Source organism: Manis pentadactyla, chromosome 7 (genome assembly GCF_030020395.1).
Source record: "Manis pentadactyla isolate mManPen7 chromosome 7, mManPen7.hap1, whole genome shotgun sequence".
In the NCBI taxonomy this organism is placed as follows: Eukaryota; Metazoa; Chordata; class Mammalia; order Pholidota; family Manidae; genus Manis; species Manis pentadactyla.
The window spans coordinates 59926588-59941564 of NC_080025.1; the positions used below are offsets into that span (position 1 = coordinate 59926588).

Here is a 14977-nt window from a genome sequence, read left to right on the forward strand (position 1 = left end):
ATCATTGTCTAACCCCATACACGAAAGTAAGCTTGAAATGGTTCAAAGACTTGAATGTAAGTCATGAAACCATAAAACTCTTAGAAAAAACATAGGCAAAAATCTCTTGGACCTAAACATGAGCAACTTCTTCATGAACATATCTCCCGGGCAAGGGAAACAAAAGCAAAAATGAACAAGTGGGACTATATCAAGCTGAAAAGCTTCTGTACAGCAAAGGACACCATCAATAGAACAAAAAGGCATCCTACAGTATGGGAGAATATATTCATAAATGACATATCCAATAAAGGGTTGACATCCAAAAAAGAGCTCACACACCTCAATAAACAAAAAGCAAATAATCCAATTAAAAAATGGGCAGAGGATCTGAACAGACACTTCTCCAAAGAGAAATGCAAATTAAGGCCACAATGAGATATCACCTCACATCAGTTAGCATGGCCACCATCCAAAAGACAAACAACAACAAATGTTGGTGAGGATGTGGAGAAAGGGAAACCCTCCTACACTGCTGGTGTGGATGTAAATTAGTTCAACCACTGTGGAAAGCAGTATGGAGGTTCTTCAAAAAACTCAAAATAGAAATACCATTTGACCCAGAAATTCCACTCCTAGGAATTTATCCTAAGAATGCAGGAGCCCAGTTTGAAAAAGACATATGCACCCCTATGTTTATCACAGCACTATTTACAATAGCCAAGGAATGGAAGCAACCTAAGTGTCCATCAGTAGATGAATGGATAAAGAAGATGTGGTCCATATACACAATGGAATATTATTCAGCCATATGAAGAAAACAAATCCTACCACTTGCAACAACATGGATGGAGCTAGAGGGTATTATGCTCAGTGAAATAAGCCAGGCAGAGAAAGACAAGTACCAAATGATTTCACTCATCTGTGGAGCATAACAACAAAGAGAAAACTAAAGGAACAAAACAGCAGCAGACTCACGGAACCCAAAAATGAACTAACAGTTACCAAAGGGAAAGGGACTGGGAAGGATGGGTGGGAAGGCAGGGATAAGGGGGGAAAACGGGCATTACGATTAGCAGACATATTGTAAGGGGGCCAGCAGGGGGAAGGCTGTACAACACAGAGAAGATAAGTAGTGATTCTATAGTATCTCACTATGCTGATGGACAGTGACTGTAATGGGGTATGTGGTGGGGACTTGATAATGGTGGGAATCTAGTAACCACAATGTTGCTCGTGTAATTGTATATTAATAATACCAAAATTTTTTTAAAAAGATTAAATCTAGGAAAATTCAGAGATTCTCATAGGGAGGATTATGAATGACTTTGCTTTCCTTGTTTCAAAGGCTCCATCTTTGGTTTCTGTAGTCATCAATCCTGAACTTCAGACTCCTGCAACCAAATTTTGTCTCAGGCAAAAGAACCATCAAGGACATAACAGGAATGTCTGGGCTGTAGATTTTTTCCACGTCTTACCTGTTCTCCCTTCCACAATGTCTCACATGATACAGTTCTCCATTAATCTGGGATGTGGAACGCATCAACCTGGTAACAGGTAGGAAGCCCTATTTTTTTAGTGTGAACTAACTAAAAATGAACACATAGACTTGGCTATTAAATCAGAGCAACTTCTCAGTAGGTTTTCAGCTGGATTTTTAAATAAAATATCCATTTAAAAGATACACCGTTTACCCCCAAAAAAAGTTCTTCAATTACTATGTGAGATATGACTGGATAGATTTTAACTAGAAATGACTTCATTCTAAGAGTTTGGTCTTACATATCGGGAGTGCTTGCACACACTGTGGCAGCCATCCACTCTGACAGATTGCTGAGAGAGAATAAAAAAGACATAACTGAAAAAAAGCTTGACCTCATGTTGGTTATTGACCCCCTAATAATAGGCACGGAAATCAATTAGCACCTCAAGAGCGATGACTTCTCGGTTTCACTTGCCAAAGGGTTGCTCTGTGTCCTTTCTAAGAATTTCATCAGTCTCATTTTCACAGGATGAAGTGGCAGTGTGAGACATGGTAATTGCCTTTGCATCTATCAAATTCAAGAGCACACATTCATGTTCCTATTTGTTGTCTTTAAACCGGAGTTTGTTTCTATAACAGTAACTTAACTGCTTGCCCTTTGAAGGCTGGTCGGACTTCAGGGCAGGGGATGCAACCATTTGGCAAACAGCAACTTAAAATTTTAACACTACTACATATGTTTAAAGTGCTTAGGCTGAAGTGAATAATTTCCTTTTGTTTGTTATCTTTGCCCTTTCTTGTCATGCTTGTTTGGATGTTACCAGTGTCAGCTTAGAGTTTTCCACCAACCACGGGCGTTCCTGGTCCCTCCTCCACACTGAATGTTTACCAGAGATCTGTGCTGGACCCCACCTGCCCCATAGCACTATCTACTCCTCTGAAAACTACAGCGGGTGAGTAAGTGCTCTAACACATTCAGAGACTGGAAGCTGTGGTGCAGACACAAAATCAATGGGTAAGCCAAAGACAAGTAATTTTGGCATAATAGATAAGGAGACTGTCCTCTCTTTTTCAGCTGATTTAGGCATGAACTTGTTTAAAAAAAAAAGGCATTAACTGTGGTGAATCTGATGCAAGATCACAGTTTGTAGGGTCATTCATTATTTGTGTAGTTGGCTTTTATACTTTGTATTATATAAATTTAAATTCTATATCGTGATCCTGTGGTATTGCCAAAGTGCTTATTTCCAAAATACATACTTATGGGAAGATGCAGTATAGAAAAGGGGAAGCAAGTTAAGCTTTTGGAATTGAACCTAGATTCAAATCCGATTTTTGCTGTCTGCTTGTGTAATAATACTGTCTAACTTTCCATGTCTTTCCACATAAATTAAGGACTGTGACATACCCCTTTCAGGGATATTAACAGAATTAAAGATGACTATATAAATATTTACCACTTTACAAAATAAGCAGTAGACAAATAATAAAACTATTTCCAAGAATGGCAAAATTAAATTGAGAATTATTTTTAGTCTAGCCTCTCTTTAAATATGCACAGCACTTTAAATGTATAGGAAAAATATCAAAAGTAATCAATTGCACCCTATGTCTGCACAGATGCTTATCATAGAATAATATCTAAGATCTGATGTAAAAATTTCTAAAAGGAGTGTCTAAAAACAAAATAAATATCATTTGTTATTATGTTACTCTAATGTGATATGGATGTTTTTAGAAGTTACATGTCTGTTTTAAAACTGTAAACAAACTCCACAGGTGAATATAAAGAGTTTATTACCAAACTTTAGTACTATCCCTAGCATTCGGAGACCAGAACATCAGAAGCATGTAAAATGGATTCAAAAGATGTGAACACAGTTGTGAAGCTGTTTTGTGCTGAATCTCTTGCAGGTGGAACCGAATAACAATTCCCCTTCCTAACGCAGCACTAACCCAGGACACCAGAATTCGCTGGAGACAAACGGGACCAATCCTTGGAAACATGTGGGCAATTGATAATGGTTAGTTTGTGCCTGTCACAATCACATGCCATTGATGTAGCGTCTTCCTGTGCTTTTGTTCGTCAGCACTAACTTAATCGTGTTTCTAAGTCATGGTCTTGGGATTCATTAAACGCCCTTTCTTCCCTTTCTCCTTTGCATTCCGTTAGACGCACAGTCAGAAAACAAGGCAGCAGAGTCAGCAATATTAGATGCTAGAATGTTTCAACATACATAATTTTCAAAGGCATAAAGCCCTAAACTGAAATTCACAGTTGATGACAAGGAATATCCTAACATTTTCTTTGAATGTTTATACAAAATTAACATAAATACTTAACATACTGCGTGTATTAAAATAAGACCCATTCTTCTAGTAACTTCCACAACATCTGGAAGGCTTATCTCTTAGATGCAGACACCACACATAAGGAACCATCTCTAAAATGAAACTTCTGAAGTGAAACTTCTACTTTCTTTTCAAAAAACAGTATAAAAGGAGGATTTAGATGTACATAAAATATCCTACATTATCTTTAATTTTTAAGTGAATTCTTGATAGTTTTTTGCATCACTTTAAGGCCATATCACTTACAACAAGCACAAAGAAGAGAAGATATTTAAGCTATTGAAGTGCATGACTGTCAATTTCTTATACTTGTTATTAATAGCCAACTGTCTGGTTTTTAAATCATTCTAATTATAGGCAGATTCATGGATTTCCTATTTTCAGAGATTATACCAATTTGAAGGATTATATATTAAGGAAGTAGAAAGAGAGAAAAAGAAGGACAAAATATCAATATTTTAGCAAATTTAGCATAGCTACTGATTGGTGTCAATTGTATAAAGTAGGAAAAGCCTACACCATTATTTAATGCTGATTTTCCATGTCTTAATAATCTTTTTGTTATTTTTGAACAGTTGAAAATTTGATCAAATACATTCTTGAATCTAATGAAATACATTTTTGAAACTCAGAAATAACTTAAGGCAAGATAATTTGCTCATGAGCCAATGCAAATTCTTTAAAAAATCTGTACTCAAAGACCAATAAAAAGCCCAGATTTCAGAGACCAAAGCTATATGAACATAGACATAGTAGTGGGCATTTGCAAAACCATCTAAAGATGAATTTGTTAAAATTAAGTTTCTCCATTGATAGAACATCTTTCATAGCATTTGAATGATTACACTTTTTAATTAGCTCTAGGGAAGAGTATGTGCCTCTGAGTAGTGGAATATGGGTGACTTTTCCCCGGTTGTCATACTTTTCAGGGGTTCAATAATAAATTTAAATTACTTGAATAATGATAAAAGAAATTGAAAACCAGCAATGAAATAAAGCAAATGAGAAAAGTTTAAGTACAATGATGCACACATAAACCTATGAAAAGAATATCTAAATTTCCTAAAAAAGGTCATTGTTACAACATGATTCCAAGTCAGTTAGTGTTTACTACACCTCCTGAGTTACCACCATCACATGTTGAGTAGAATGAGAAAAGATAAAGATACAAGGAATGAGCAAGGTTCCCAGTGTGTATCAAATGCAGAACTTGGGGCAGAATCTCTGCAATTCCGTTGTCATCCTATATGTGATGCTTTCACAAAAACAGGACCTGCTCTCTGGCTTCTTCATAAGGCAAAGAGAACACACACACTCACTCCTTCCCAAGAAAAATGTGTGCCTACTTACCAAAGAACACCTCTGAAATCTCTCCTATTTCACAATGGAATTCCAAAATTATGTCAAGGAAAACAAGCATAGAAAAGAAACAGGTCAATATTCTACTTCTGTTTGGTATGCTCTGCCTTCATGGTGAAGTTGGCTTTGCTAGCGAGTACAGAAAATATTTTGGAAGTTGTCCTGAAATTCGTAGCAAAATGGAAAATCTACAATAAAGTATGTTTGCTGTCACTTTTTAATTTTTTTCAACTTGATTGATTACATTAATGAGACTAGTGGAGAAAGCAAATCTGTCCTTTCCTAACTTTTAGGAAAAAGGAGTTTATCAATTTTCCCATGCTGTGAATCCTAATGATTCCATAATTAGTAGGGAGGGATAACAACAAAATTCTTAATTGCAATTTTTTTCATTGATTTTAAGTCTTCTTTTATTGAATTTTTTATGATGGGAACTCTTTGAACTCTGAGATGGGTACACTATAGGGCAACCTTTAGAGTGACCCAACAGAAATGCAATGAACCACTTGCAGTACTCAGAGCAACTCCTATTGCAGATCAAGTGTGCTGGGAAAACAATCCATAGGCTTTTTCAGGCTAAAGAAGAATGAAACCCCTTTCTGGTCCTCAGCACTTGGTATCCAGTGGAGCCCATCAAGGCAGATGGAACACTAAGGATACTTAACCCCGATATGGTGATCATGATCATAGCCATGTGGTGCCAGGCAGCAGGGCCAGCATGCAATGTTTCATTTATTTTTTTTTTCAAAGGAATATTATCCAATTTTTAAAAATAGGGAGGGACACTGAGACTGAGACAGAACAAGTCACTTAGCCAGTTTCCCAGAGGGAACTGGAATTTGAATCTAGGGTTATGTGACACCTAAAACCAGTAGTTTAACCACTCAACCTGCTATCTAATCTCTTCCTCAACCATCGGTTTCCTTCAGCAAGAGTTTTTCCTGGGCTGCTTTGCATCTCGCTTGAATTACTGTACCTGTTAATTGGCTCCAGAGAATACATGCTTGAAGGAGTAGGCCACAGGAAAGTTTACTTTAAAATAAGATCATTTAACTATTTTGACATGATTGAAAGACAGAGAAGAAAATTATAATGAATGGTAAATTTGTTTATGCCTGAAATTGAATATGTGAGGTCTTAACAACCATTGCATCTCTAACTCCTCATTGGTTTTGTTCCATTTTATACTACTTTGTGTTACTGGTGTATTGATTACCCAAGGCTTAGTATTTTTTAATGTATGTCCTGAATATCTCAGAACCTACCATTTGACACTCAGGAACCCTTTTCTCATCATTCCAAAGACTAGAATTTAGGTTTATAATATCACTATCAGTCAAGCCTACCATTTAGAAAAAGGTTCACATTACAGAGAATATTTTATGCTGAACACAAGTTTTAACTCCCTATTTCAGAAAGGATGGAGTAATATTCAGAAATATGTATAACAATCATCAGCAGCGTTATAGATTACCCCAGATAAGAATGAAAAGTATAGTTTTTGAATTGTAACCTCTCCATTTCATGATCAAGTTGATTCTTTGTAAATTCTTTACTTCTACCTAAAGAAATTAAACTTCATAGAAAGTTTCAGGCAGAAACACTAATAATATTTTGCCTGAATATTATTGTAGCTGAAGAGATTCCATTAAGGAACTCAAATCATATGTTCCTACCTTCTTTGCTATGCAACATTAAAACCTTTAAAGAATTAAAGTTAAAACTGTTCCAGCAGATTTATAACTTAAGACTTACCTTGTACTACAGGACTTTATATGTCAGCCTGGATTCTTATGCAAAAACAGAGACACAATTTCATGGGCCTTGCTTCACGAAATTGTTTCATGTGCTAGTCATGTTCTTGGTTTTCCGGTTGTTTGGGCATTTTTTTACATGCTGTCTTTTGCCCTGCAGTTTATATTGGTCCATCATGTCTCAAGTTCTGCTCTGGCAGAGGACAATGCACTCGACATGGTTGCAAGTAAGCTCTTTTAAAAATATATATATGTTTCTCTTTTTTGATATGTGCTTTATGTATTGAAGTCATGAATCATTTTCATTTGTTTTAATTTCCTTTTGAGCAAATGTGAATTTCTCATAGCTTGATGACAAGCATTTTCGGTCTTCAGTTATATTCTTCAGTAGGCTGTTTTGCCATAAACTGCTCTAGTCTTTGTGAGTCACATTTTAATTCCTAGTATGCTTTGTAAATGAATTATGAGAGTCAGTACTGACCCATAACTCCAATGCCAAAGGAAACTGGAGTAAACCAAATTTAGCAGATCTGATCAGAAAATTCATCTTCAAAAGTCATTACAATCTTGATTACATTTGAAAATCATTTTGGTTTTCAAAATGATATATAAAGTATTATGTATAATAATATTTAATAGGAAGTCTGAAATTATCTACAAATATTGTAATGTGTGATCACCACCAGAGCATCATGTTATGTTTATACCAAGAATGGGTATTCATATTTATTATGTCATTCCCATATTAATGTTTAATTATAAGATAGCCTAGAAATCCCTGAAACCACAGACAACCTTTGTTATACAGATAAGTTTTCAACAACAACACATTTTCATCTCTGTCTCTTATTGTCCTCCAGACAAAAAGAGTAATTAACCAATTAATTAATTAATTAAGAACTCATGAAAGGGATTTGAACCTGATCGTTTGAAATTATATGTATGAGGCAAGACATTTGTCCATACTGAGATTAGTGTCAGGTTAACCTATGTTTCAATGGATTTAATTAACAAGGAAATCATTCTACAGAATGGAAATGTTTTATGAAGTATGTAAAGAATTTAGAAGTTCCTATTCACATTGCAAAACTGAATATGCAACTCTGTGCTTTTAATAAAACCAACTTCCACTCAGAAATACTGACTCATTAGAACTGTGAAACATTGGCTGGTATTTTCAAGATTTTATCTTCATCTCTATCCAGTCTGTCCTCTTGTTTAGTGCGTTTCGAATAAAATGAACACAGAAGGCCAGATGTTTTTATAATTCCTAAAATTGTCCTGAAAAGTTTGAAAAAAAATTACCTAAAGTGACAGCAACTCTTACTAATGAAAATAGAAAGTGCCATTTCTAAAAGACCTATGTATAATTACAATAGTTATACTTCATACTCCATTTTCTGTGCATGACATTCCTGTTAGCACCACAGGGGTTTTAAGGCAACTCTCTGTGTCACCCTTGATGGGTGCAAACAAAAATCTGAATGGCAGTTTTAGGCCTTTGGCCCTTGATCTTTCATGACACTGTGCATTATCCTGAACAATCATATCCTTTTCCTCCTTCTGAGGTTTTGCAGAATCTTTTCACCAGTTGGAGCTTTAGTTTTATCCATGTTTCTAACAATGTTTTATGTAATATTCATTGGCTTTGTTCATTTGTGGCTGAGCTAAATGTTTGGCCACTATATCCTTTTCCAGCATTATGTGCCTTCAAGTTTGAGCCAAGTTGCACAAAAAATAAATTCACATTCAATACCACTTAGGCACTGTAGACAGATCCTTGAGTTCGCAGCCTCTGAAGTTTTGTGTTTTTCTCCCCACTTTACTCCCTCATAGCTACTGTTATTTGCTGCTTCCAGGATTCCTCCTCTCCTGCACCTTAACACCTTGTTACCTGTGTACAATCCCCAGGCCTGGGTTCCTAAACTGACAACTCAGGATCCCTTAATAAGCCCACCGTATTAGGGATGCTAATGAGAGGCAGAGGGCATCAGAAACCTTTTTACACAAGGGTGATCCATGTATCTTAATAGTGGGACATTTTTCCTGACATACATTTTAGCGTGAGTAGATGAACCAATAGGGGACATATCTGGAGTCAGCAGAGCCTCATGTCATTCCAGAAATCACCAGTGTGTGCTACCCTACCAGATTTTGCTGCAAAACAAAGGCTACAAAGGAATTTTTAAGATATATGAGTGGAATCCTTATCAGAATGTCATCCCAATTGTGTAACTTTTGATTAAAAGTACACTTTCTAAACTGCTGAATGGGAATTAACTCCAATATGAGTCATGTTTAAATGATCACCAATTTCTCCTGATCACTGTTTCTAAGAAGACACATTTAAAATACACATTTAGAAAGGTTTTTGCCTTGAAATTCATTCTGGCAAGAGATAGTCTTGTTGGGGGATGCCACTTCCAATAAACCAATAAATCCAATACTCAGTTTCCCAATGTTAACATGTGTCCTTTTTAGCTAACATCTTAATTGTTTTTTGGAAACTGCTTGGCTGTTCAGAGTCTGGATGAGATAACATGTGAAAGAAGTAAACTGTTTGAGGCTCATTTATATTTTCAATACTTACTGGTTTTCTTTCCCGCTCCTATCCCTAAGCCAAGACAACTCTCAAACTTCACACTATAGTAGTTCTTGGAATTTAAGGTCCAAGTTGTTTGATAAAATGGTGATAATTATAAACTGTCTCCCCCAGAATATCCAATACACATAAAATTTGGCATTTGATTTCAGCACATTCATATATTCCATTGACCCCCTGCGAGGCCAGCCTATACCCCAGTTTCAGCACTAGTGCTAAAGAAAGAGCCTTCTGGCTTCTTCCATCATCTCACTTGATTGATACATTTGCTTTATAAAAGGCTGTGTCAGACAAAAGTTTTGAATGCCTAGAGGAGAACCTCCCCATGCCACCCAAAAAGACATAAATTTAATTGTATGATGGGCAACACCGCAAAAAAGAAAGTAATAGTACAATAAAAATAATTTGAAACTAATTCCTGATGAATAAACTCCCCCAAATATAAGAAGTTTCTGATATTCAATTCTTGAGTCATCTGTGATGAGTTTCCTCACTAAATTTTCTCTCCCTCACTCAGGGAGCTCCACATATATTGTAATCAGCTAACATAAATATAGCACATCCTTATGTGGCACCAGGCAGATTGTCGTGTGTGGGGTTTTTTTGTTTTTGTTTTTGTTTTTCTTTCTTGAAGCACTGCTAATTTGGTATTTCACTGAGAGACAGCACAGTTATGCTAGGACATCCAGGTCAAGGGTGTTCATATTCCCTTTATAATACCAACCTAAGTTTGAAATAGTTAAAGATATACTTATTTTCCAGGCTTTTCCTATCATAAACATATTTGTACATATGTTCTTAGAGGAAATTTATTCTAGATATCAGAATACTTTATGGAAGTATTTTATTTATGTAACTTTCTTTAAAAATCTAATGAACATCATTATGAATGAAATTATGTACATTTAATATACCTCTTACAAAGATGTTTTAAGTTGGAGATGAGCATGAATGTAGAGGCCTTTGCAGATAAATTGCTGGCATTGGCTAAAGGTGAGTGCTAAATTATCATTTTGATCATAAACTTTTTACAGCAGGCCTGTGCAAAGACTATATTCTGCTGGAATATTTATAGTCAGTTCACCCTTATCAAGTCTTCAGATTCGGTATTATCCAAAGACTAATGAGCCTTACTTGCCATTCCATCAAATCCTGGCCTCCGGAGTCCTCCTCCCTGAAGTAGATTCAGGAATCTCTGAGAGGACCAACAGTTTAAAATTTAATTTCATGGTTTCTTTTTCAGATGTGACCCTGGATTTTCTGGCCCAGCTTGTGAGATGGCATCCCAAACATTTCCCATGTTCATTTCTGAAAGCTTCGGCAGTTCCAGGCTCTCCTCTTACCATAACTTTTACTCTGTCCGTGGTGCTGAAGTCAGCTTTGGCTGTGGGGTCTTGGCCAGTGGTAAGGCCCTAGTTTTCAACAAAGATGGGAGGCGCCAGCTAATTACATCTTTCCTTGACAGCTCACAATCCAGGTGAGTTAAGGCAGGGTGGATTATATACAGAAACCAGATACTGATAACTGAATCTAGATCTATTTATTTTCAATTTGTATTCTTTTTTTTCTTTTTTGCTGATATGTACATCTTCTAATTTTTAACCAAGATGAGAGGAAGCTTACAGTTCATATAGAGTTAATTTGCACTAGTTTTTTAATAAATGAATAGGTTTGCTGATGATTTTAAGATACTAATGACTGACTAGATTTTTTAAAATATTAAATGTTGGCATCAAAACTGTGTTCTTAAGCCAAGGGCTAGCTAATTATTTATGTAGTTTATTTATTTGACAGCTTGCAGAGGCTGATTAGATTTACCCTACATCTTCCCTTCCCTCAGTGCCTAATAAATAATGCAATGAAGGAATGATTAGCATTTTAAGTGTATGTACACAAGTACACAGTATACAAATATGTATAGACATAGTTACATTTGTATGAATGTATCTGCATATAAGCATGTGCATTGACCTCATCTTCTACACATATACAGATATCTCACAATGAAATTACTTACATTTTGTAAAAGAGAGATGAGTGGAAATCTACAGTTTTTGGGTAGTACATTTAGATTTTTTGAAATTCTTTAAGAGCCAAAATGATCATTATGATTAAAAATGTTTTGCACATACTAATTATAGACAATTCATGTCTAGGTTTCTCCAGTTCACACTGAGGCTGGGGAGCAAGTCTGTTCTGAGCACATGCAGAGCCCCTGACCAGCCTGGTGAAGGAGTTTTATTACATTATTCTTATGATAATGGGATAACTTGGAAACTCTTGGAGCACTATTCATATCTCAACTATCATGAGCCCAGGTATGTTTGAAGGCAATTGGAAAAATGGTTAGAGTGATATCTCCTTCCTGAGGAAATCATCATTCAAACGGTGTAAGATTTCAGATATTTTTCCATGGAGAGATGATGGTCAAGACAAAAATCTGCAATAAAAAACTAGCAAGTCACATTCTTCTAATCCATTTGTTCTACTGATACCTGATAATTTGAAGAAATTTATTCACACATTTTGAAATGTGCAACTAAGGAAAATATTTTGATGCCTAGGAAAGAGAAACACCATTAACACTGTTTTCTCTATTCAACTGCAAACTATTAGATATGGTTTTAATATGGTACTAAATTATAAGTGCTATTGACAAATATTTACTAGCAGTGTATTATAATACATTATTATAAATGATATGAGATAAAAATTCATAAAATATAACTAGTATGTTTTTAAAATGTGCATGTAGTATAATTAAATAAGGAATACAATGAAATTTTTCTAGTATCTACAGAGTCCCTGGGAAAAGTAGAGTGTGAGGATATAGTTGAAGTCCTTTCTTCAGGCCACTTCCATTTTTCTTTAATTGATGAATTTCATAATTTATTGTCACTACTGTGGGATTTAAGTTTTACTTGAAGCAGGGCCATCCTTGGATGTCAGCAGAGTAGTAATGACTATTAATGGTGCAATTTTGGAAGTGCTCAAAGGGTCCTCTTCCCTTCTAAATACTTATGGACCTGTTCTCAGAAATTCCTTTCAAAATTATAGAAGAGGCGAATGGGGAAGTCAAAATACCACAGAGAGAGAAGATAACACTGTGGCTACATTCACAGTCAGATATAAAGAACTAGCACCATTTACCCTCCTGAAAGTACACTTGATGATGGGAGGTGTGAAGGAGACGGAGGGCTTTGGGCACTGACGTTTACCATGGCACCTGGGCAAAAAGACAGAGGCACTGATGATCAATTTTTGTATACTTTAAAATTTTGCCTAGGACTATCTCTATATTTAAGTATTTGTAAAGAGATCACAACTGGGTTTTTTTTCTCTTTTCTTCCATATTTAGGTACATACAATAAAGTACACAAATCTTAGTGTACATCTTGATGAACTTTAATATTGTGTATATACTCATATGACAATTGCCCACATCAAGATATCAAACATTCTCACTGATTTTTCCCCTTCACCTATAAATGAAGACAACTTTTATTTTCATACAAAATAGTTAATAGTTAACAACTGCTATGAGTTATAAATATTATGCAGTGTAAAACTTTAAGAACACACCAGATTTATTGAGTGTTTTCCCTGTAAAGGTAAATATAAAGCTAAACTCAAGTTTCTCACTGTAGAGATACATGAATCCTAAAGATGTATTTCATAGATTCTCCATAATAAACATTAAAGAAAATTAAGGAAAATTCAAGGTAATAATAATACAGATGAGAACATGAAGAAAATATCACTGTCCTAAGTTAACTTGGCCTAAACAACACTTTTTTCTAACAAGGATGGACAGCTCTAAAATTCAATAATCAATCTAGATCATGAAATTTAATTAATCTTTGTTGATATGAAAAATAATTACACATTTAATGTGCTATTGCAAAGGTGCATTTAATCTTGCCTGCTATTTGACAGCAACATTTTTCTTCTAAGCAGAATCAAGTTGGCTGTTCAGCATTAGGTATGTGATTAGCTTGGAAGATTTAGATCTGAGTGGAGATTTTTGTAAAGGGAGAATGTGGTTGTGGTTCCAGAACACTTTAATTTCCTGTATCTGAAAAGAGACTCTCCCTCCCTCCCCCTTCTCTCTTACAAATATTAATAAAAGGTGACATGACAGAAGAAGAATTTGATATATTCTAGATTCTAAATTATATTTTATATGATAAATAATATAAACCATGTAAATTCTTCATAAGAGAGTTAAATATATCTTGATACCTTTGGCCATTTACTATATTTTCTTCAGTATAAATTGCTGCCTGTAATTTCTGTGAATTCTATATTGTTCCTTTCTGCCATAGCTGTTCAAAACTGAAGTGTGATTCATAAATTAGATATGCTAGGTGGCTAACCACTGTTATTCCTAGACAATTTCTAATCATCTATGATTCACTCAGTAAATATCAGAACTCTATCTGCTTGTTTCTTATAAAATTTAAGGTCTGTAAATATATCTAAATTAATCTTTTAATTTAAACTGATCAGAATCTCTTATGAGCTAATTTGGTGTTTTTGTTAATGTAAAACTTTGTATCACTGGTAAGACTCAAATTATTCTAGATTCTTCTTAATTATAGGGTTTTTTTATTCTTAAGTTATTAGAAAGAAATCCATAAACTAAGTACCTACCCAAAAAGAAAGATTGATACAGAAAGTTGACCAAAGTCCCTGTGTTCTAAACTAGGGATATTCTGATTAAATGGTTCCATAGCTATTCCACTCTGTCACTTTAATAAGCATAGAGTGATGAAAGCAGAGACTTCCCACCCCCTCAAGATATGAAATATAGGTCGAGAGCACAGGCTCGCTCTAGATCCATGCTGCCTAGGTACATATCCTGGCATTAACACTTAAAAGCTGCTTAACAGTAGAGAGAATATTTAACCTCCTGTGCTTCTATATTCAAATCTCTGTTAGGATATACTGATGATATGACTTCATTCTTGCAGTAAAAATTTTTTGTGTCCTTATTACGCATTGTCAGGTGCTGTACTAGGTACTATGACACAATAGTAAAATAACGAAAATTTTTTCTGAACTTGGCCATAAGGATATTAGCCCAGTTTTGCAGATGAAGATGCTGAGGCACATTGGAGTAGTGTTCCCTGTGCCTGCAAAAGTATTAGCCATTAGGTGTCAGAGTGGGACTTTAACGCAAGGGTGTGTAATCTGTAATCAGACCCACTGTCTTAACATCTCTGCGAGAGAAAATATTAGCCATTTCAATTACTGTTTCCACACACACACACACATATATATATATCACTTTATTTTCCTTTAAAGTCACCTGAGAAATTCTACTTTTTAGCTGTTTTTCTTTAATTACATTTATTTTCATAAGAGAGAATAGTAACCGCTTTCAAAATTAATATAAAAGACAATTATAATTTTCTAATAGCACAATGATCACATTAAATTATTAAA

The 14977-nt window shown here is 35.1% G+C and overlaps 1 protein-coding gene across 2 annotated transcripts in view; it reads left to right on the forward strand.

The window, feature by feature from the left end:
• RELN (reelin) overlaps positions 1-14977 on the forward strand; it is a 482819-nt gene that overhangs the window by 332557 nt on the left and 135285 nt on the right. For both annotated transcript variants that reach the window (XM_057504425.1, XM_036892412.2), the window contains exons 14-19: positions 1328-1536; positions 2287-2415; positions 3377-3486; positions 7088-7154; positions 10773-11006; positions 11686-11847. In XM_057504425.1, the coding sequence (XP_057360408.1) occupies positions 1328-1536; positions 2287-2415; positions 3377-3486; positions 7088-7154; positions 10773-11006; positions 11686-11847 (911 nt within the window). The remainder of the gene's footprint in view (positions 1-1327; positions 1537-2286; positions 2416-3376; positions 3487-7087; positions 7155-10772; positions 11007-11685; positions 11848-14977) is intronic.